The 24,254-nt window shown below is 41.9% G+C and overlaps 1 protein-coding gene across 4 annotated transcripts in view; it reads right to left on the bottom strand.

Moving 5' to 3' along the window:
- The window catches only part of OXNAD1 (oxidoreductase NAD binding domain containing 1), a 40,658-nt gene that overhangs the window by 8,418 nt on the left and 7,986 nt on the right, over positions 1-24,254 (bottom strand). For 2 of the 4 annotated variants that reach the window (XM_025882620.2, XM_025882621.2), the window contains 4 exons: positions 23,447-23,573; positions 23,101-23,164; positions 10,310-10,416; positions 612-753 (listed from right to left, as the gene is read on the bottom strand). In XM_025882620.2, coding sequence (XP_025738405.1) covers positions 612-753; positions 10,310-10,416; positions 23,101-23,164; positions 23,447-23,565 — 432 coding nt within the window. In that variant the 5' untranslated portion in view covers positions 23,566-23,573. Of the gene's footprint in view, positions 1-611; positions 754-10,309; positions 10,417-14,764; positions 14,869-22,313; positions 22,492-23,100; positions 23,165-23,446; positions 23,574-24,254 lie in introns of those variants that run through there. The other 2 variants (XM_025882628.2, XM_073900503.1) reach the window with 2 other exon arrangements.

Genomic DNA, 24,254 nt, shown 5'->3' with positions numbered 1-24,254 from the left:
GCCCGGGTGGCTCAGTCGGTTAAGCGTCTGCCTTAGGCTCAGGTCATGATCCCAGGGTCCCAGGATGGAGCCCTGCATCAGGCTCCACGCTCAGCAGGGAGCCTGCTTCTCCCTCTCCCTCTGCCTGCCTGTCTACCTACTTGTGCTCTCTCTCTCTGTCAAATAAATAAATAAAATCTTTAAAAAAAAAAAAAAGAAATCACTTCCTTTCCAAATGACAGAATAATAGTTTAATTCCTCTTATTTAGGATAGTTAGGACAAAATAATCTGATTTAGAGGTTTACCATTTATAAGACACACAGACAGAGAGCTAATTTAAAAAAACTTACATATAAAGTAAAATGTTTCAATACTAGTGTTCAACTGAACACTGGTAACCGAGAAGGTATTTTCAGATCCCAAAATATCTTTGAGTCTTCCTTAACGCATCAAAAAGATTCTGCTTCTTTGACCATTCTGGAGTCTGAATTCTGGATGTGGGGGAGCTCTTTGTGAGCATGTACCCTTCCCACTCAAGCCTAGGTTTCTTAGGTGCATTAAGTGAGCTGAACACAAATTTTGTGCGTAGGCAGAGATGCCCAGATCTCCAAGTTTAAATAGGTTTGCTCACCTGATTGTGAATCCAGAGAGCAGGAGGGTGGTTCGCATATTTCACTGCCAATTCTATCATTCTCTCTTGTTCTAGTAGTCTGGGGCTGGAGCATATTGAGAACCCACCAACCACAGAGACTCCTGGAATAAAGAAATCAATCCTAAAAAGAAAGGCAAATAAACTTTTTGTTGAAGCAATTTTAAAAGTGGGCAACAAGATAAGTAAAACTGATAAACTTTAAGCTAGTTAAGAAAAAAAAAAAAGAAAAAAGAGAAAAGATAAAATTAGTAAAATCAAGAATGGAAGAGGGGACATCATCACCAACCTTACAAAAATAGAAAAGATTATTACTGGAATTCCATGAGCGACTGTATGACAAAAATTTAGATAACTTAAATGAAATGGATACGTTCCTAGAAAGACAGAAATTACCAAATTGGGCTCAAGAAGAAACAGAAAATCTGAACAGATCCCTAACAAGTAAATAGTTTTAGTAATTTCAAACTTCCAGGCAAAAAAGGATAGGCATCACTGGTGAATTCTACCAAGGATATAAAGAACGCTAATCTTTTACAAACTCTTTCCCAAAAACCAGAAAAGAACCTTTACCAACTCATTTATAAGGCCAGTATTACCCTGCTACCAAAACCAAAGATATAACAAGAAAAGAAACTAAGTTCAATATCCCTTGTGAATATAGATGCAAAAATCCCAGGAATATTAGGTTGGTTTAACATCTGAAAATCAATCAGTGAAAAACACCACTTAGTAGAATAATGGACAAAACCCAGGTATCATCTCAATAGATGCAGAAAAGGCATTTGGCAATATTTAAGACCCTTACATAATAAAAATACTCAACTAACTATGAATAACTGGGAACTTCCTCAATCTAATAAAGGACATCTACAAAATATCCAACATTTAATGGTGAAAAGCTACTTTCTCCCCTAAAGACAGAAACAAGACAAGGATGTCCGTTCCTACCACCTCTTTTTAACATTGTACTAGAGGTTCTAGCCAAGGCAATTAAGCAAGAAAATGAAATAAAAGGTATCAAGATTAGAGAGGAAGAAATTGCAGATGACATGATGTTGTATATAGAAAATCCTAAGGAATCTACTATAAGGATGTTAGAACTAATAAGCAAGTTCAAATGATGCTGCAGAATACAAGATTGATAAAAATCGATTGTATTTCTATACACTAGCAGTTAACAATCTAAATGTGAAATTGAGAAAAATAATTTTATTTACAATAACATAAAAAATATTAAAACAACTGAGAATAAATTTAACAAAAGAAGTATATAAGACTTGCATACTGGAAGCTACAAAACATTATGGAGAAAAATCAAAGAAGATCTAAATAAATAAAAAAACATCTAATGTTCACAGACTGAAAAACTTAATAATATTAAGATGGCAATACTCTCCAAATTGATCTATAGATTCAATGCAATGCCTATCAAAACTCCAGATGGTTTCTTTGCAGAAACTGACAAGTTGATCATAAAATTAATATGGAAATTCAAGGAACCCAGAATCATCAAAACAATCTGGAAAAAGACCAACAAATTTGGAGGACTCACACATTCTGATTTCAAAACTTACTATAAAGCTACAGTAATGAAGACACTGTAGTACTGGCATTAGGACAGGCACATAAATCAATGATAAAGAACTGCAAATCCAGAAGTAAACTCTTAAATATGTAGTCAGTTGATTTTTGACAAGGGTACCAACACAATTCAATGGCAAAAGAACACTCTTTTCAATGAACCATGCCGGAACAACTGGATATCCACATGTAAAAAGAATGAAGTTGGACCCCTACCTCACACCATATACAAAAATTCACTCAAAATGGGTCACAGACTTAAAGGTAAGAGCTAAAATTATAAACTCTTAGAAGACTCACACAGGAGTAACTCTTCATGGCAATGGTTACTTAGATAGGATACCAAACACAAAAGTCAAAGAAAAACTGGAGAAACTAGCCTGCAACAAAATTTAATACATTGTACTACAAATGATACCATCATTAAAAGGTAACCTACAGAATGGGAGAGAATACTTTCAAATCATATATCTGATAAGGAATCTGTATATAGAAAATATAAAGAACTTTTACAATTCAATAATTAAGACAACTCAAAATATGGGCAAAGGATTTGTATAAACATTTCTCCAAAAAAGATATGTAAATGGCAAATAAGCATGTAAAAAGTTGCTCAACATCATTAGTTACCAGGAGAATGCAAATCAAATCACAAGAGCTATCACTTCATACTCAACTAGGACTGATGGCTAATTAAACCAACAGTAGTACTAGTAAGGATCCTGAGAAACCAGAACCCTTCTACACTGCTGGTGGGAATATAAAATGGCGCAGCCACTTTGGAAAATAGTTTGCAGTGTTTCAAAATGTTAAACAGAGTTACCATATGACCATCAACTCCACTCTTAAATATATACCCAAGAGAAATGAAAATATATGTCCATTCAAAAACACGTACATGAATATTCATAGCAGCATTATTAATAGCTTAAAAGTGAAAACAATCTAAATTTTCATCAATTCATGAATGTATAAACAAAATATGGTATATCCACAATGGAATGAAGTACTGATACATGCCACAACATAGATGAACATTAAAATTATGTTACTGGAAAGAGATCAGTCACCCAAATAGCCAGAGGAATGTTGAAAAAGAAAAGCAAAGCTGGTGGCATCACAATTCTGGACTTCAAGCTCTATTACAAAGCTGTCATCATCAAGACAGTACGGTACTGGCACAAAAACAGACACATAGATCAATGGAACAGAACAGAGAGCCCAGAAATGGACCCTCAACTCTACGGTCAACTAATCTTCGACAAAGCAGGAAAGAATGTCCAGTGGAACAAAAGACAGTCTCTTCAACAAACAGTGTTGGGAAAATTGGACAGCCACATGCAGAGGAATGAAACTGGACCATTTCCTTACACCACACACAAAAACAGACGCCAAATGGTTGAAAGACCTAAATGTGAGACAGGAGTCCATCAAAATCCTGAAGGAGAACACAGGCAGGAACCTCTTCGACCTCAGCCGCAGCAACTTCTTCCTAGAAACATCACTAAAGGCAAGGGAAGCAAGGGCAAAAATGAACTATTGGGACTTCATCAAGATAAAAAGCTTTTGCACAGCAAAAGAAATGGTCAACAAAACCAAAAGACAACCGAAAGAATGGGAGAAGATATTTGCAAATGACATATCAGATAAAGGGCTAGTATCCAAAATCTATAAAGAACTTATTAAATTCAACACCCAAAGAACAAATGATCCAATCAAGAAATGGGCAAAAGATATGAACAGACATTTTTCCAAAGAAGACATCCCAAAGGCCAACAGACACATGAAAAAGTGCTCAACATCGCTCGGCATCAGGGAAATCCAAATCAAAACCTCAATGAGATATCACCTCACACCAGTCAGAATGGCTAAAATGAACAAGTCAGGAAACGACAGATGTTGGCAGGGATGCGGAGAAAGGGGAACCCTCCTACACTGTTGGTGGGAATGCAAGCTGGTGCAGCCACTCTGGAAAACAGTATGGAGGTTCCTCAAAAAGTGGAAAATAGAGCTACCATACGATCCAGCAATTGCACTACTGGGTATTTACCCCAAAGATACAAATGTAGGGATCTGAAGGGGTACGTGCACCCCAATGTTTATAGCAGCAATGTCCACAATAGCCAAACTGTGGAAAGAGCCAAGATGTCCATCGACAGATGAATGGATAAAGAAGATGTGGTATATATATACCATGGAATATTATGCAGCCATCAAAAGGAATGAAATCTTGCCGTTTGCAACGACGTGGACAGAACTGGAAGGTGTTATGCTGAGTGAAATAAGTCAATCAGAGAAAGACATGTATCATATGACCTCACTGATAGGAGGAATTCTTAGTCTCAGGAAATAAACTGAGGGTTGCTGGAGTGGGGGTGGGGTGGGAGGGATGGGGTGGCTGGGTGGTAGACATTGGGGAGGGTATGTGCTATGGTGAGCACTGTGAATTGTGTAAGACAGATCGAATCACAGATCTGTACCTCTGGAATAAATAATACATTATATGTTAAAAAAAAAAAAAGATAGCAGGAGGGAAAGAATGAAGGGGGGGAAATTGGAGGGGGAGACGAACCATAAGAGACGATGGACTCTGAAAAACAAACTGAGGGTTCTGGGGGGTGGGGAGGATGGGTTAGCCTGGTGATGGGTATTAAAGAGGGTATGTTCTGCATGCGGTATTATATGCAAACAATGACTCATGGAACACTACATCAAAAACTAATGATGTAATGTATGGTGATTAACAAAACATAATAATAAAAAAAAATAGAAAGAGGTCAGTCACAAAAAGGACCACCTATTGTATAATTCCATTGATATGAAATGTCCAGAACAGACCAATCCATAAAGACAGAAAGTAGAACAGTGGTTGTCGAAGCAGGTGAGGATGGGGAATGAATGATAATCAGTATAAGGTTTCTTTTTGGGATGATGAGAATGTAAAATTTTGTTCTGTTGATGGCTGCACAATTTTGTAAAAATACTAAAAACCACTGAATTGTAAACTATAAATGGGTGAATTTTATAATATGTAGAGTATATTCCAGTAAGACAGTTTTTTAAAAGTGTAAAAAAAAAAACAAAATGGGCAACAAAAACTTTTTCACTGGCATTTGACAAATTAAAATGCTGATGTGACCTTCTAAGTTCCAAAATTCTTATATTTCCTTTTCTTCTAACCATACTCCTATAGTCTAGAACTCTTGCAATTTTCAAGCCTTTAATACTTCTATGCCACAGAAAATCTTTTTTGGTGGGGATTCTAGGAAATGCAACAAACCTAGTTATGTACCAAGGAAAGAAAAATTTATTAGAACCTGGGGCCACAAAAAATTCTCCTACCAATGTGTAGAAAACAAACATCCAATCTAGATGTTTCTCAGCCATCAAAGAGCAAAAGTATCATTTAACCCCATTATTTTCATGTAAGCCAGGAGGCTTACATGAAAAGCACACTATGTTCCCTACTGATTTGATTTATGACTTTAAAAGATGTTCTCTTCTGATCTTTGGCCTTAAACATCTGGACATTTTTAAGTCTAGTCTTAAAAAACCTGAGTCTGGATTGGAAGTGCTCCAGAAAAGGTCCCCAGCCTATTTTTGTCTATATTCACTTGATTCTTTTCCATCAATACTTTTATTTCCTTCTCATTTCAGATAAGACATAAATATAAAAAGACTATAGTTATTATTTATTAACACAGTTGCTGTATGCTTTCAGAGAAGAAGTATAATAGTATCTCCACAGCTTCCATGTTTAAAAAAATAAGTTAATCAATGAACTACTTTTGCAGCTTCATCTCCTGAACTATAGTGCCCTCTGCTGCTTGATGTTGATAAAGACCATTCTCTCAGGGAAAGGGAAGCCTCTAAGTAACTTTGGAAAGCAACCTTTAAAAAAAAAAAAGGACTCCTTCATTAAATGCTACAGAATTCAAATGACATAAAAACTTCATCTGAATAGATTTAAGAAAACATGCATGATACATATTTAATAAAGCATCTGTCCAAGAAAAAATTAAGTTTTAAACATACAAACACACACACTTACAAATGCCCTCTTGAGGCCAAGAGCTGAGGCGCCCACTGCACTCTCATATGAGTGACTATAAGAACGGCGAGGAAGAGCCTAATTCTCTAGGGAAGCCGCATATCCGTATCCAGCTGTGACACCCCAGGCAGCCTTGTCCGGCCCACAGATGCAGCCCTGGTGCCCGGCACAGAGCAGACACACAAATCATGGCCGAATGTCAATGTTTTACCGGGAGATCCTAAAACTCTTTAGTCCTCAGCTTGAGGGCTTAGAGCCCCTCCCTCATCCCTTGTGCAAACACTACAGACACCTCCTGCTTCCCATGTACAGGCCCTGTGGTCAGTGCTGGAGGTAAAGATGCCAAGTATGTCTGGATTCCTGCCCTCAACAAACTCACCCTAATGGGGAGGAAAAGTAACAAATAAATACAATTACATGGACTATGATAAAATCTGCTTAGAGGAGAGAAAATGCCCATCATTTGAGACCTGTCTGGAAGAACTGGGACTTAGCATAGATTTCTTCGTAGCTCCAACATATGTGATTCTGATTTCATCAGGAAAATACTAATAAAAACCACTATTTTATTTTTTTAAGTCTGCTTAGAGGGGAGGAAAGCAGAGGAAGAAGCACTCAATTCTACCAGGCGTGGAAGAATTAACAGAGACTTCACGGAGGAGTCTTAAAAGACACACAGCACTCACGAGACAAGCATGGAGGACACAGTCTGAACGAGGACACCAAGGAATGCAGCACTTTCTATGTGTGGTCACTCGAGAGGCAGGGCTGCCGCACACAGCCATGTAGGTTAGCTACTGTCTACAATGCAGCGGCCCTGCTAGAGGGAAGAGGTAGAGTCTTCTTTCTCTAATCTTAAACCTCTCCTCTATTACTTCTTGGAGTCCTTCTCTTGGTCACTTTCACACATGAAAACTTACGTTACCTTATATGAAATCAAAGACACACCTTGCTCTTTCCAAAAATGCTTTGGCCTTGCTTCCCCTCAGTCCTGGCAAGCCCAAGTGTGAAATGAGTAGTACTGACTAGGCAGGAGGGGCGCCAAAACAGTGGAGATGTGCACTCATCCCCTCCTACTGGGCCTGCTGCTCTTCCAACCAACAGCAGGGCAACCCGCCAAGGAACTAAGTATTGGAAACTGTCCCTGGGGCCTCACCAACACAGATGACTTAAATGAGTGAAACACTAGCTATAACAAAAAGCAAAAGCAAACTAATAAAGTTAAACATTAGGCATTGTGTTAAACACTTGACATATCCCAAGACAAAGGAATGTTACTCCTCCCTCTTTAAAGACATGGAAACTGAAGCTCAGAGAAAGAAAGAAACTCCCACATCACAGAGCTAGAAAAGCCCCCAGGGGAGTCATGAAGTCTCCAGAGCACTAGGCATGTGACACTGTGGGAGAGACTCCCTCAGGGGATGGACCCAGCCCACAGCAGTGAGTGCCACAAGGAACACTGAATCGGCCAACTTCAGGCACTCACACATTACAGGAGGACTGTTGGTGGCACACTCTAGCCCCAAGAGGTAATTCCAATCCTTCTGTCATCAGGAAGGAGAACTTCTGAGAAGGTCAAGAGTGAGGCTCACCAAGGAGCTAGGTGCTAGGCAGTGGATCTACCGGTGAGAGAAGCCTAAAAGGTTCAGCTCTGCTCCTGGGAGTAATGGTTTTGAGGGAGTACCCTCTTTTGGCCTTTCTCTTTAGATTGGATTTCTTGAGCTCTCGGAACTGGTTTCCAGTACAGGAACTAGTGCCCTCTGTATAGCACAGGAAGAGCCCCAGAGGCTGATCTCTGGTCTATAGGGAAGGTGTCTACCTGGAGCTCTGTGCTCAAAGCTCCAGAGCATTCATTCATTTATTTAGAGGCCGGTCTAGAGCCTCCCTCTCAGTTCGGCAGGTGTCAGAGGAGGCCAGTGGTCAGGAATTCAAAGATGTGGGATCATGGCCCAATCTCTGACCCCAAAGATGAGCCCAAGAACAATTCTCTTATCTCTAGCAGCACCCCACTCTGATAATCCTAACTATACAGACTACATGGCAGCCACACCCATACACTCCCTCTCCCTAATCCTTGCCCTCTTCCCTAGAATGCCACATGGTGCTTACTACCAAGCTGATGATCTAACAGAGCACAGAACAAAAGCCATCCCAGCAACAGCACCAAAGATGCAGACATCACCAACCTAAGCAAATGGCCATTCTCTAAGCAAGAAGTCAAATATCCAAAGGAACTTACAACCCCCGGAGCCATTATAATAAGTCAGTGGTAAGGGAGCAATCTTTTAAAAGGGAAGGTTCTGATGCCAGGAAGGAGTGCTGATGGACACCTGGCAGGGAAAGGTCAATACTAAATAGCCAGAGATGACCACCCTGATGTCTGCCCTCTGCAGCAGGAGTCAGGTGCATTCTAAAACCAGTTCTGGGTGCCTGGGTGGCTCAGTTGGTTAAGCGACTGCCTTCGGCTCAGCTCATGATCCTGGAGTCCCTGGATCGAGTCCCGCATCGGGCTCCCTGCTTGGCAGGGAGTCTGCTTCTCCCTCTGACCCTCTTCCCTCTCGTGCTCTCTCTCTCTCATTCTCTCTCTCTCAAATAAATAAATAAAATCTTAAAAAAAAATTAAACCAACAAATTAAAAAACAAAAAAACAAAAAAACCAGTCCTGACATCAGTGAGATTACAAATCCGTTCATCGATATGGGATATGTTAACACCTACCCTGAAAAATTTTACCTTGAGGATCACAAGGGAACCCTATTTCTTTATATATCACTAAAAATACCACGATATACTTTTCTGATCAGGTAACTACAGTTTGCAAGTGCTAATATACTTGCAGGCACACCAAGGTAGCAGCATTATAAACCAGTGCACGGGCTTTCTCTAATCAGGAGTCTTGGCGCAAATCAGAGTCGGAGGCCCAGAGACAATGCTGCGCACAGGACCCAAACACTTCCACAGAAGGGAAATACGGAAAGACAGATCATTACAATTAAAGTTTCCACTTTTCAATGTAGTAACTGCTAAACTATTTTTGAAGGGTAAAAATGTTGCCCGCCCCCCTAAAACAGCCCAAATGCATTTAATATGTATCACTGAACATGTGCAAAGATTGCAGTAAATTGCTTCACAAACGCAAATTATTGCAATCAGCATCTTGTTTTCTAGTTCTAAATTCAAAGGCAAACTATTAACACAAGACTGCTAACTCTCGCTATTATCACACATCCTCCTTCTAACAAAACCACATTTCCAGATGGACTGCCAAAATTAGTCAAGTGACTCCTAAGAAATACTACAAGATTGACATGCCAGAAATTCACTTAGAAATGAATGCTTTATTTAAATAAAGGAAACATACACCCAAACACACCTTTCCTAAGGAAATACGAGCTGCTTTATTTACAATTCCACTTGAATTGCAACTCAGTGAAGGCATTCGCAGGAACAGTGGGACAGCTGGGCTGTTACCCTGTCAGTATTCTGACTAGTCCTCGGTGTCAAATCGGGCAGAATCAGGGGTGTGGTGCAGGCTGGGCCTGACTGGGGGATCCTGATAGTAAATTCAGCAAAATATTTAAAATCAACTCAGACAAGTGATGCAGGAATTGTTGAGAGGGTGCTCAGCTCTGCGACCTAACTGGGTTTTCTTTCCAGACTGCTGTGTTTACTCTGTATTTGACAGAATGACTAATTTTTTAAAATGTATCAATCAAGCAGATTAGATTATTCCAGTGCACTCCATCAGAGCAACCATTTCTGAAGAGTATAATGATCAGGTCCGTGGCTCAGAACTAAGCTTTGTTTCAATCTACAAAACTCAAGGCAGCAATTTTCATATATGCCTGAGAAGGTCAAGGGCTCAGAACCAAGGTGAGCTCTGAGGCGAGGAAAGGAATCGGATTCTCCATGCCAAAAGAAGGCTCCCCCTGAATGGGAATGGTCTAGAATTCCTATTCCTCAGGAGAAACAGCTAGCCATCGTAGTCCTTCTTTTTGATAGCACCTTGAACACACAACACCAAGCAATCAGAAAAGCCACTTACCACTGGCCAGCTTTAAAAGAAAAGTCTTTATCAGCAACACGCAGGCGGAGCCTCTTCACTGATGGCGACTCATCAGCAGCCCCACACACCTTAGCAGCTGACACCATCTAGAGCCAAAAGATAAACTGCGGCTGAGGTTAGTGTGTCTACACATCACGAACAAACTGTGGCTTTCTGGTAACTAAGGTTTTTTGAAAGCTACAAAGATGTGATTTTTGAAAATTACAAAACAAGGTAAAGCACACTCTGCTTTAAGATGCTGCCTACTACCTGCTGAACAAATTTAATTATCTTATTTTTGAGAGACTTGCTATCAGATTAATTGAGTTTCCATTCTGCATGCAAAAACCATCTCTTAGAGGGGCTGGTTTGATAAGTGTTTCTTTGCTGAGCATCTAGTATGTTCCACACACTAGGCTGGGTAATCTGGAAAGAGCCTGGGGGAACAGGAGCCCTGTGAACCACCTGCCCGGCAGGTGTATATATGACACACATAAACTGAAACCCACTGTTAGGTACGAGCCTGTGTTTGTTCTGAGCCTGCAAGAAGTCCATGACTCGCAAATTTCAGAAATTACAAGTAAGCACTTAGAAACTTTTTTTTAGCAATTTCACAGTCTGTTGAATCTAATTATAGACAACAAATTGGGTTTGTATTCCGTTTTTGTTTTCTTTATTTTTTCTAACTCAGTGTTGATTATATTTGACAAAACATAAACAGTCCACAACCTTTGAACAGCATTAAAAACGGCCCTTCGCTACAGATAGCTTAAGCAGCACTATTCTAAACAACGTATCTGGTTTCTAGAAAACCCTAAGGTGTGAGCTGGGCAGTCCTCAGTGTCATCCACACCTCAGCATCCCTCAAATTCAAAATGCCTCTACTTCCTTCGTTTTTTGTTTCTTCTACCTTTGGGTTTTTCTTCCTCCTGAAATCTGGGACATTTTCACAACAGGGGAAAAAAGACAATATGACTCTTTCCTCAACCTCTGACTGCCATTCAACTCCACTTCTGGAAGCAAATGAAAGCAGTAGCAGGTGACCAAAACACAATCATTCTCCTTGGATGGAGTTAGCTTCACGGCTCCACCGAAGGGTGCCTTGGAAAGCTGTCAAGATCAATGAACCTCACACCCTAAAGCTGGCTCCTTCAGCCCCTTTCTCGAACAGGACTAGGTCTAATCAAACTACCAGTGGGAGACCACTCTTAAAAACCCACTGCAAAGTTCTCCAGATGGATGGTGGTCTCCCTTATTGACTCAAAACATCTCTGAAAATGTCTTACCCTTCTCTTGCTCCCATAAAATCCCTTGCCTCTTCCTCTGGATTTTTGCCAGTCCTCTTTCTCCTCTCCCTGAGAGCAAGTGGGTTGGTTTCCACACTGACTCTCTTCCTGAGCCTCTGGTTCTAGTCTTGCCCTCCCTCTCTGAACCAGTGCTGCACCCACTCCCACTGGCCCCTTCCTTCGGGGTCACGGTTCCTCTCCTTAGACCTCCTGTTTGTCAGACATGTTACCTACTGCCATTCGCCTGTCCTAAACAGCTCAGCAACAAAATAAAAAGCAGCAGCATAGCGTGGCTGCCAATAGCCCAGGCTCTGTAACCACACTGCCTGGTAGGTAATCGTGGCCCCAGCACACACTTACCCGCTGTGGGACTCTGGGCATATTACCTAGTCCCCCCTTGGCTATAAAATAAGATCAACAACACTTGTATCTCAGAGCTGCTGCGGGGTGGGGGGGGCGGGGGCGGATTAAATGAAATACGTGCAAAGCACTTATAAGGCTGCTGACTCAGAGTAAATACCCATTGTCAGTTATAATATATCTTATTGCATTCATTATAATTAGCTTATTAATATTTATTACATTATATATTACACTTTATTCATATATTGTTAGCTACGCAAAACCACCCCAGTGCTACCACGCAGGACCTCAAAGACTGAGCACTGAACACCCCCGGGGGCCTATTCTCATGGACAACACTAAAGACCTGTAAAGTACAGTGGTCTCTGTACCACATCCTAGCTATTTGCTAGAACAAACTTAAAAGCCATACTGTCTTTAAGCTATTTTAGAAAACTTGCCTTTAATCTCTGCCTCTACTGATACTTCCTTATCCGACAGAATCTTCTCTCTGTCCTTGACACTCTCGGTAAACACAGGCACCTGGCTTCTGCTCTCCAGCAACAACTTCTAAGGTGGGTGGATGCCTGCCCGAACAACCAAACTCAAATGCCCAGGCTCAGTTGTCCCCCTCCCTGCGCCCCCTGCGTGCCATACTTTTTACTCCCTTTCCCTCCTTGAAACATTCTCCTTGCCTGGGATAGCTGACGTGGAACTTTCCGGGTCTCCTCCTGCCTCTCCAGCCTGGTCCTTGCTCCTTTACCTTTCCTCCTTGCACTTCCTCAACGGGGCGCTCTCTCTAAACTGCCTCACTCCCACCCCCTCTCCCACCTCTAGGCCAAGGCTCTCAGGCATTCCCAAAGCTACTAACCCCCACCCCAACTCATCAATTACTTTTCTGCCAATCAGACCCACATCTACGCTCTCCTGTGAGTGACAAGAGCCAATGACTGAGGAGCCTTTATCTCAGGCATATTCCGGGTGCGGGCTTAAGGGTCTCATGTACACCAATTCATTCAGTTCATATGAATAATCATAGTATATCCCAACAGACGCTGTTATTAACCTCCATTCTGCACATGAGGAAACAGAAAGGTTTAGTAACTTGCTCAAGAGCATTCAGGAATGGCTGAGTCAGGATTCAAACCTAGGTGTGCCCTTAATCACTTGATAGTCCCGTCCCAATGGTAAGCTCACTTATGTGTCCAACTAAATCTACCATATTCATCCCTTCCACAAACGTTTCTTCAGCCTGTGCTGCCTGGCACTGGAGACGCAGAGATGCAGAAGACTGCTCCTGCCCACAGGGAGCCCCACAGAATCAGATGCTTTCCATCACCAGGATTTCCCTTCAGGACTCATCTTGGACTCAAGAGAGTCAAATCCATTTTCACCTGGTGTAAGGGTACACACACACACGCACCGAGAACCCCTGACTCTCCCCCAGGCATCCTGTCCCTAACGTGAACAAGTCCCACAAATTCAGCTCATGTCTTTTCCTCCCCATGCTCACCCTCCAGCATCCTAAGCCAAGAACTTCTTCTCACTTGAACTGCTGCCTCAGCCCCCTTCTTGTCTCTCTCAAAGCAGCCGACAGGTAAATACTGCTCGTATTCTGACCTCACTGAGTTACCCTCTAGCTCAAAAACCTTCAAGGGCTAACATTCAACTTGGGAAAAAAAGAAAAAAAAATGCTAAAAGGCCTTCGTAGCTTGACCTCTCCTATATCCCTATGCTAGTGGTTTACCAGACAAACTGGACAATTTGCTGGTTCTCAAAGGCACCTGACGTTTGCCGGCCTCCCAAAACCCTGCCTAGGTTATTGGGCACGCACCACACTCTCAACCCTGTCCGTCAACCTCCTACCCGCCCTTCCAGGCCCTGCTCCAAGACTAATCCCTGCCTGACATTTTCCTGCTTTTCCCTATCCCCTCAACTCTACCAATAAGATGTTTGTCTTCTTATCATACTTAGCACATATTAATGTAACCATCAATCCTCATGAACGTGTCTCTTCCACCACACAAGACCACAAGCCTCCTGAGGTCAGGTATAGGGTAGAATCTACATCTGTATCAACTCCCTAGATCAAGCACAGGGCTCAACTCAGGGTGACGATTCAGTAAGTATTTGCAGAATAAATGAAAACTCTCGTTTAAAGTCACTCAAAAGTTAGTTTCCTGAACAAAAATTAGTAGAAGTTCAAGAGACTTTTGTTATTTAAGAAGAAAAGGAAGGGTAGGGGTAACCATTACAGAAAATCTAGATTCATGCTTAATACTGTGAGAGAGATAAGGGAAGGTGGAATTTCTTCAGTAGATCAGGACTCTTCCTTCATTTTCCAGACACTCTATTTTAAAGATTTTTTATTTATTCATTTGCCAGAGAGAGAGAGACAGAAAGAGAGAGAGAGAGAGAGAACACAAGGAGGGGGAGGGACAGGCAGAGGGAGAAGCAGGCTCCGTGCTGAGCAAAGAGCCTGACTCGGGACTCGATCCCAGGACCCTGGGATCATGACCTGAGCTGAAGGCAGACGCTTAACCAACTGAGCCACCCAGGCGTCCCGCCAGACACTCTATTTTAAATATCTTATTACAAAAACAAGTAATAAGATTCATCAGAGGACTCTCCATTATGTTATTACTCTCATTTTTCTTAGATTTACCAAAAAAAAGTTTATTTTATAAACATTCATTATTTTCCTTCAACATAATAATCTGTAAAAACATAGCCAAGAGCTAGATTATTTCATTTATAACAGTTTAACTGGCATCTGTCGGATTCATTGATAAAACTAAATAGCTTTAAAAACATCCTCAAGAGTCACCTGGTGGCAGGGAAACCAACATTCACAATCACTGAGGGGGAGCCAGGCAGAGGGACACCGAATTTCAGCTGGAAGGTGAGCATGCTTCACAATCAAATGCTGGACTGTGTAAAACGAAATCAACAACCATTTGCTAATGTTCAAAAATAAAATTCAATGAAGAAAGAAATTACAGTTTCTATTAAAAAGTCATATTTTCATTTAAATAGTCTCTATGGACAAAATGTTCACAGGTGCTTTATGCTTATTGCTATTAATACAAACGGTAATACACCTGTTGTTATTAGTCCTAATAACCTGGGCAAAACTGCTCTAACAGGTCACACGAAGTATGTTGCATGATTCATGATTTTTAAAGACATGCCTTCCTATTAACACTTTATTTTATTCAATTAATGCAAATCTACATACTATATAAAGATTTCTAGTAAAGGGGATTAAAAACATTAGCAAAATCTTTTTGAAGGCCACATCTTTATTTTATTCTGGAGCTAGTTTCATATAATTAAGATCTGTAATTACGGCCCTTGTTATATGCCAGTCTTTCTTTACTTTTATGAATAAAGAAAACATGATGGAAAAACTATACGTTTTAACATTTGTACTTGTTCTCATGCTTAATGGATCAAAAGATTTCACAACTGAAACCTCAACTAGCCATGTCCTAAGTTAAAACACATGGCAGGAAATGAAGTTTTCCATAAAATAACATTTAGACTCTTCTACTGTTCAATAAAATAACAATACATTTGCCAACTTTTACTAGCACACATTTTTAATGGTTTGACGGAGTCAGCATCTAAAAGGAAATTCCATCATACTGATTTTTAAAAATGGTTTTAAGTAGGGTATTTTGTCGTTACTGTTGCTGCAAAACTCTCTGTGCAGGAAATGGGTCTTTCTTTGGGAAACCTAGCTGGCTTCCTCTGTTCCCTCCCATTCATTCGTTTGCTGTTTAAAAATTTAGACAAAGCCAGGATTAGAAATAACCTTAAACAAAAATACCGTTAGGGCACAGAGAATTTCAGAGTTGAAGGAAAATTTAGTCATTGTCCAAAATAGTGTATCATTTTACACATAAGGAGATCAAGGCCCAGAGACATTACTTAAATTATGGCAGAAAAACCAATCTGATGAGTAGGAATCTGACTAAAAGAAACTGGTTTAACTGAAGTGATTTATTGACAAGGAAAGACCACAAATTCCTGTCAACTGGACAACTTCGTAAGTAGCTTCTGCCTGTCCACACCTCATCCTGGCATGACAAATGGACTCTCCTTGCTCCTACCAAAGGCTAACCCGTCCACTTGGGCTGAGTTTCCTCTCTGCTGGAGAAACCCTCTCTCACATATCCCCCCCTTTGCTCCCCTCTCCACAAGACACACACGAGCACGCGGGTCTTCCACCTCACATAACGTCAACTGCAAACACCTATGTATGACTTACCATGCGCCAGGCCCTTCACATACACTCACTCATGCATTCTTTGCAACAACTTTAGAAAGCAGGCATTATTACTGTCATTCCCATTTTTTTGAAAAGATTTATGTATTTATTTGTTTATTTATTTATTTTAGAGAGAAAGAGAGCACAAGCAGGAGGGGCAGAGGGAGAGGAACAAAGAGAAATCTCAAGCAGACTCTATGCCGAGATCAGAGCCCAACGAGGGGCTCAATCCCAGGACCCCAAGATCATGACCTGAGCCAAAAACCGAGAGTCGGAGGCTTAACCAACTGTGCCACCCAGGTGCCCATCATTCCCATTTTATATATTACAAAACTGAGGTCCCAAGGTCAATAAGTGGCAAAGCAAGAGATTCAGATCCAGGCATCTGGCCGTGGTGCTTTGCTGCTTCTCCAAAAGAAAAAACAAGGCTCTCCCTTAATCCAGCCAGCTGTCTGGCCATTTCTCTGCTCCCATTCACATAAAACATTTTCAAAAGTTATATATGGCCCTGGCTCCACTTTCTTCTCTCTCATTCTCCCCCCAACACAGTCCAGTCAGGCTTTTACTCTCTGCAATGCACTACTGCTCACTCTGGTCACCACCACCCATTTTGTTACATCCAGTGATGCCTCTCAGTGCAGAGTTCAACAGTTGGCCACTCCCCCCTTGAAACACTTTTTCCTGGCTTCCCCAATACCCTGCTGATTTCCCTCTGGCCTTGCTGGTCCCTCTCTTGTGCTGCACCTCTAAATATTGACACACCCCCAGGGCTGAGTTGCAGGCTCCCTTCCCCCTACTCTCCACATGGCTAAAACCTTTTATTTTCAGCAGTGAACTCCAAACTCATGTCCAACTGATTTGAATTCCCATTTCAAATGACACATCCAACTACAAAACTCTTTTATCTCCCCAACTTTCTTCCTTTTTATTATTATGGGAGACTGAAACATATACAAAACTAATAGAAATGGTATAATGAATCTCCATTGTACCCATGACCCAGATTCAACAGTCAATATGAGCCGATGAAACTCATGGCTAATCTTGTTTCATCTATAACTCTACCCACACTCTACCTTCCCACCCCAGATTATTCCAAAATTGAGCACTTTGTCTCCCCTCCTCCAACTTGTTCTCCATCTTAGCAAATATACACCACCATCCTAATCTACTCAGATTATTCAAACCCCAAAGCTAGAAGTCTCTTGGTTTCTGCTCCTGTCGCACCCACTACAGCCATTCCACCCCCCAATCTGTGCATCCCATCAGCCCTCCATCTTAGCTCCACCCGCTGTTCCCCATCCCCACCACTACCACCCTACTCTGAGCCGCCATCACTTCTCCTGGGACTGTATCCTTAGCCTCTAGCTGGTGTCAAACCCCAACAAAAGCCGTGTTCTACCGAGCAGAAAGGTGACCCATTGGGTGAAATATGCCCAATCATATGGCATTCCCCTGCTTAAAACCTTTCATCCCCCTCAGAATAAAATCCTAACCCCTTATACAAGCCCATAATAGTTTATACAACCTGGGCCCTGCCTAACTCTCATCCTACCACCTTCCTCTGAACACACCAAGCTCATTTCTGCCACGAAGCCTTGGCTCTTATCTGTTCCTCTACCAGAAATGCTGTGCATGTGGCTGGCTCTTTTCCCCTCTTGTCTTGGCTCCAGTGTTACATACCAGTTTAGAACAGCACCCCTGCCCCCAGCCATTCTGGCCTCCCGTGACTCCGCCCTGTTTTACTGCCTTCAAGGATGTATGACATCTGACATTCTCTGGTTGATCTGCACCAGAATGAAGCCCCACATAGAGCAGCGGCTTTGCCTGCTTCGGGCACCGCTGTCGTGCCTGCACCTGGAACAGGTACTCAGAACAGGACTGCTGGATCAAAAATAACATCTATTTCATCGCATTGGATCCCCTAGGGGAAAAACAGAAAAGGGCCTGGCCTTTCAAATGGCTTAATTTATTGAACAAAAGTGTGTCTGTGAAAAGCACTGACACTACACATTTTATTTTTTACTTTTATTTATTCATTTGAGAGAGAGGGGGAGAGAGAGAGAGAGAGAGAGAGCACGAACAGGGGTGGGGGTCAGAGGGAGAGGGAGAAGTGGACCCCCTGCTGAGTGGGGAGCCCGATGCGGGGCTCAATCCCAGGACCCTGGGATCATGACCCCAGCTGAAGGCAGATGCTTAACTGACTGAGCCACCCAGGCGTTCCCTACACATTTTAGACATTAACAAGTTCTGGGCATTGCTAAAAAGTAGCAGTATAGGCAAGTCCTCACTTTTCACAGCTCTACCTGTATAGATCCATATAGTACACTTGCATTATCACCTCATCTCTTAAGATGGAGGCCGTCACCGTTTCTACTTTAAAGTTACTCATCCAAGGCAGTTCAGGTAATCAGCCACAGAGGTGGAATTAACACTTGTTTATGCGACTCAGTACCACATTGGCACTGTGCTGGGTACTACGGCTACAACCTGGCTATGCCGGCCTTCCATCAACGAGCCCCCGTCTCTGCAGGCTTCCACCCGGAGCAGACTGACTTGTGCATCCTAAGGAGCCCCAGGCCGGCTGCCTGGCCATCACACTACACCTCCCTGGGAGTCTCACCAAAAGACTGGGCCCAGGCCCTCCACAAGCCACACTGCTACCTCTTGGTGGTGGACGCTGGAAGTTTCTCCCCACCATGCTCTGCTGTCAGAGCTGACAGTGTGGTAAGGCTGGAATGAACTACTGTTCATCCTAGGCTGGATAATCTCTCAAAGGCTCTCTATCAGACTCCAATAAGCACAGTAAATTGGTCTCCAACTGTTAGAAACATTCCACATTAAAGAGATGCCTGACACATACGCCCCCAAGTTGAAGGCCATTCCAGCATACAATCTGTCCAGAATGTGTAGGTGATGACTAGCAGAGAATTGTAAGGCTTCAACTCAGGACACGGTCCAGATCTCCAGCTAAGCAGCTCATCCCACTCAACCCAAGCCTCCGCAAAACCACAAATCAAGCAGACTATTAGCACTCCATAGTCAGCACGGGGCCCGTAGGACCCCCAAAGGTCTCTGTCCCAGGAGCCAGGCCATTTGACTTTATTAACTACTGTACCAGCCCCAACTCTCTCCTTTCTTACATCCAGTAACACTTAAGTCAAGTTTTGATTTGGAACAGAGATGAGGATATGTGAAATTTATCTTCCATTGTGTTGCTCAATTAAACTTGGTCTAAATCAAGTGTCACATTGTTCTGTTGTAGTAGAAAGAGAAACCAATTTGATATCAAAGATCTGAATTCAAGGTCTGAGATCCCCACTTACTAAACACGTCCTTTAAATGTAGGCCACAGTGTAATTTTCATCCAAAACAGGGCACCTGTGAGAGTGAAATGGGATGCCAGCCTGGGCAAATCAGGAAGCAGCATCACTGCATCTAAATCTCTGAAATCTTAACTTCCTCATCTGTGAAATGTGTGAGGATCCCTTCACCCCCCACCCCAGGGTGGTTGTAACAATCAAGTAGCAACTTGATATAATCGAGTGCTTTGTCAACAAAAAGGTAATGATACACATAAGGCATTTTTGGAGAAGGCTTAGATTTCTAGAAGAAGCAAACTAGTACAATTGAAAGAGGATTAGTGGTTTCTCCACAATGAATTAGGTGCATAAAATCAGTCTCTTCTGATCAGAGTCCAACTAGAACTGAGGTCAAGGACTTTATGTATCATGCTCAGGGCTGCAACCCTAACCTAGCCTAGTGTCTGGCATATTTCCAAATAAATGCATACGAATTCGTCATTTTTTAAAAAATGCTTTCCTTACCAAACTCTGCCATCAAACTGAAGGACGAGTCCATCTTGCTCAGCGGGCTGGCCTTCTAGAGGCCAAGCATGGAGTGACCCCTCCAGTGAAATCTTAGTCTGGCTTCAACAATCCTTACAGCATTACATAATCTTACTTTTATCTCCTTGACATTTCTAAGGTTACCCAGACTGCTTATTCTTTGATCCTTAAGAAAAAAATGTGAACTTGAACACAAACAGTTAAATGTCATCCAATTCAGACCTCAGCTTCCTGCATCAACATGACCTCAGGCTGGTTACATTTATAGCCCCAGATAAGAAAGAAGCATTAACATCATAATATGGTCATTCAATAATTCTTCAGAGGGAACTCAAGCCCTAACAAGGGAAAAACATTTCTGGGTGGGCGAGTGCTCTATTCTTTGCCCACTCCAGGAGGGGCAGCAGGGTCCTTAGGCCTAGGAGTCAGAAACCGGGCTGGAGCTTCCCTCTGGTCCAGGGAGAGCCACTAGCTTATCTCCTGGGCTCTGCTTCCTCTTTCATAAAATGCAGATGCCATCCTATTCTGAGGCTACTTCACAGACTTGAACTGAAGAGCAAGTGACATGCTGGGAGTCCTTTCTATAAAGTATACTTGCAATACAAATTAAAGGCAAGAGAGGTATGAGATGGTGATCCAGTTCCATAATGGCCCAAGCTGAGGTGCTGTTCATTTCGGCAGGTCCAAAGTGAGGCTCCTGCTCAATGGCTAGGAGCTATCCTCTGAGGAGCTGGGGTGAGCCCACCCTTCAGAGGGTGACCTTATACCCTCTGAAGCTGTAGCCCAGACATCATCTGGCTTTATCCAGCTCTTCCTGGCTCCCAGCTCCCATTCTGTTTGGGAGACGAGAGGAAATCAGAAACAAAGCAAAAAGAATTGCAATTGGAAAATTCTTCTGCCAAGGTCCCATACCATAGGTGCATTTTCTGACTTCTGGGCATTACAATTCTTAACTTTGCAATCACACTATTAGAGCTTACACTAACTTCCTTGTAGTTTTTTTTAAAACTTTACTCAGGGACCCCTGGGTGGCTCAGTTGGTTAAGCATCTGCCTTCGGCTCAGGTCATGATCCCAGGGTCCTGGCTTCAGGCTCCCTGCTCAGGGAGGAGTCCACTTCTCCCTCTGCCCCTCCCCCTGCTTGTACACTCTCTCTCCCTCTCTCAAATAAATAAAATCTTTAAAAAAAACTTCACTCAAAATAACCCCCAACAGTCTCAATAATTTTGTCCTAGAAATTCGGAAATGCTACTCTAATTCAGGGATTGGCAAACTATGATCCACAGGCCAAATCTGGGTATTTTGATAAATAATGTGTTATTGGAACAGAGTTGCTCAGATTTGCTTATGTGTTACATATGACTATTTCACACTACAAAGGCAGAGTTTTGTAGTTGTAACTAAGACAACATGGTCCATGAAGCCTAAAATACTTACTGACCTTTTACAGAAAGTATACCAAACCCTGTTCTAATTCTACCTGCCTCAAAATACAACAGAAAAGAGTGTAGTCCAAGTTTGTTAAATAAACTGCTTTTTCTTCAAAACCGGCAAGATGTCACTTTTTATTTTATTTTTCAATTTTTTAAAAAAGATTTTATTTATTTGTCAGAGAGAGAGGTGCGCGCACAAACAGGGGGAGTGGCAGGCAGATGGAGAAGCAGGCACCCCGCTGAGCAAGAAGCCTGATGTGGGACTCAATCCCAGGACCCTGAGCCAAAGGTAGACATTTAACTGACTGAGCCATCCAGGAGTCAACAGATTTCACTTTTTAAAAAGAAATCCTAAAAAATCACACATTTACGGAGTGAGCATTTTTGTATGTTCAGCAAACCAAAGAGAAAAAAAGTACTTTCAGATTTATCATCACCGGGAAAAGTGTATTTTCCTCCACATCCATAAATCTATTATGCCGAACTAATTTTACAGACATCTCAAAAAAATATTGGCCTAAAACTGAATCCACAAACACACGACTCTTGATCTCAAAGCAATTCTCTTTAGTATTAGCTTGAAAAATGGGGCCTACACAATAGTCTTTTACATTAAAGTGTATCTTACTATTAATACCAAAAATTAAATTCCTGCAACAATGTGATGTCTGACCATGTTTATAGAAGTGTATAATAGTTTTCTTCTTGTTAGTTTGAATGTACTATAACACTAGGCTAAATATATCTAAATATGTGAAGTATCACTCAAAAAGCAAAATCCAATATCCAATTTATGTTTGTAAAAGAAAATGGGATTACTCACTGAGGTAAAGGGTGAGGATCCTTTATTTCCCAGCCCTTGACAGCCCTTCAGGTGGTAGATTAGCTTTCTAGGGTCTGAATATGGTGGAAAAAAATCTGCACATGGGAAGGGTAACAAGAGCTCATCCACCTTCCTTTCTCAGATGTTAGTGCTTTCTCCTTTGATGAAATAAGTTGTTCTAAAGTAGGGTTAAGAACAAGGACTTTGAGACATGATGCCAAAAGAAACAAAAAAATTTAGAAAGAAAGGAAAAGGTAAGCTATTCACAAAATGTAGGCTGTCAAAGTTCTATCCTTAAAATATAACCCTAAACATTACACATGTGAGGGTAGGTCTCTCAGTTGCTGCTATACTCCCTTCATCAAAAATTAATCCATTTAGGGGGGCCTAGGTGGCTCAGTCATTAAGCGTCTGCCTTTGGCTCAGGTCATGATCCCAGGGTCCTGGGATCGAGCCCCGCATCGGGTTCTTTGCTCGGCGGGGAGCCTGCTTCTCCCTCTCTCACTCCCCCTGCTTGTGTTCCCTCTCTCGCTGTCTCTCTCTGTCAAATCAATAAAATCTTAAAAAAAAATTAATCCATTTATTCTAAGTTTTAAAGGAAAAATGTGAGTATTTTGCTGTCATCTTTTCAAAGTCCTATCCGAAAAGTTCTGAACAAAAAAATAACAAACTTCCCTGGATTGTCCTTCAAAGGGATCGAGCTCATCTGTGGCCTTCTCCATTAGCCGGTCATTACTATGTACACTGTCCAGCCTAGGAAAGCTGGCCACGGCCCAAAGATACAAACCTCCCGACGAACGACATTGGCAGTTCTCTCCAAGTGATCAGTTTTCCTTTTGGATTTCATTATGCTTTAATAGAAAGCAAAATTAGATTATTATGTGTTGTCCTCATAAAAATAATTAGTTTCCCCTATAATATCATGACTATTCAAAGTACACTCTAACATTATGGAGCCTAGGAAGTGGTCAGTGAAAATCTGCACATCTAACTCAAGGTTAATGGTCCCCGGTTGGCATGCCTATTTAAGCAAGACATTCTGATATGCCTTCAGGAGTCTGATGAGTCTCCCACGCCCATCAGCAGGTCAGGTCTGTGAATCACTTCAAATGACACTGAGGGCAGAAACCCACCTTGCTAGAGTCAAGTGGCGCAGAGCGCTGGCTGTCAGCCTCAGCGAGGCAGCCGGAGTGCAGACGGTCCCAGCAGAGCTTCGCAACAGCCCAGGAACCACAACAGCAGCACAGACCATGGTGCCTCCTGCGCAAACACAAAACTGAAGTTAAACTATTTTAAGAAAAGGCAGGGAAATATCGGACGATTTCAGGGGCCAATGAAGAAGAGTCTGGATTTTTGTTGGTAGCCATATGAGCTGCTCTAACAAAACAAAGCAATTAAAGGCCTAACTCCACCCTGACAAAATTTCTGCCACTATTTACAGCTGACTCACCAGACCCCCACAGTACATACCTACGTACTTAGTGGTGCCATCAAATATCCTTACCCTCTGTTAGTTTCCAAAATCACTAACCAAGCTCATGTGACTGATCTTACGCTATGAGAGGAGAGAAGAGATTTTATAACTGCCTAATAACTGTATTCTACCCAAAGAGCACCATGTAAGTCTTTAGTATTTCTTGCTAGATTAAGTGCAAGCAGCAAATTGTCCGAAGTTCACGGCCATGTGGATAAACCAACTGCAGCTGCATGCAGTCACACAGATGAGCATCACCAGTATCACACTGAATGAAAAGAGTGAAAGCCAGACTCAAAAAAAGTGTATATTGTATGAGTCCAGTCATAAAAAGTATAAAAACAGACGAAATTAATCTCTCAAGTTAGAAATCAAGTTAGCAGTTACCCTTGGGGAGGTAACAGTGGCAATGCTGTTTCTTAATCTGAAGGCTGATTGCATGGGTATTTTCATTTTGTAAAAATTCA

This window comes from Callorhinus ursinus, unplaced genomic scaffold (assembly GCF_003265705.2).
Source record: "Callorhinus ursinus isolate GAN/ISIS: 27379988/994484 unplaced genomic scaffold, GSC_fseal_2.0 scaffold1, whole genome shotgun sequence".
NCBI classification, from domain to species: Eukaryota; Metazoa; Chordata; class Mammalia; order Carnivora; family Otariidae; genus Callorhinus; species Callorhinus ursinus.
The sequence above is the reverse complement of the archived record's forward strand: the minus strand, read 5'-3'. Positions and strand labels throughout refer to the sequence as shown.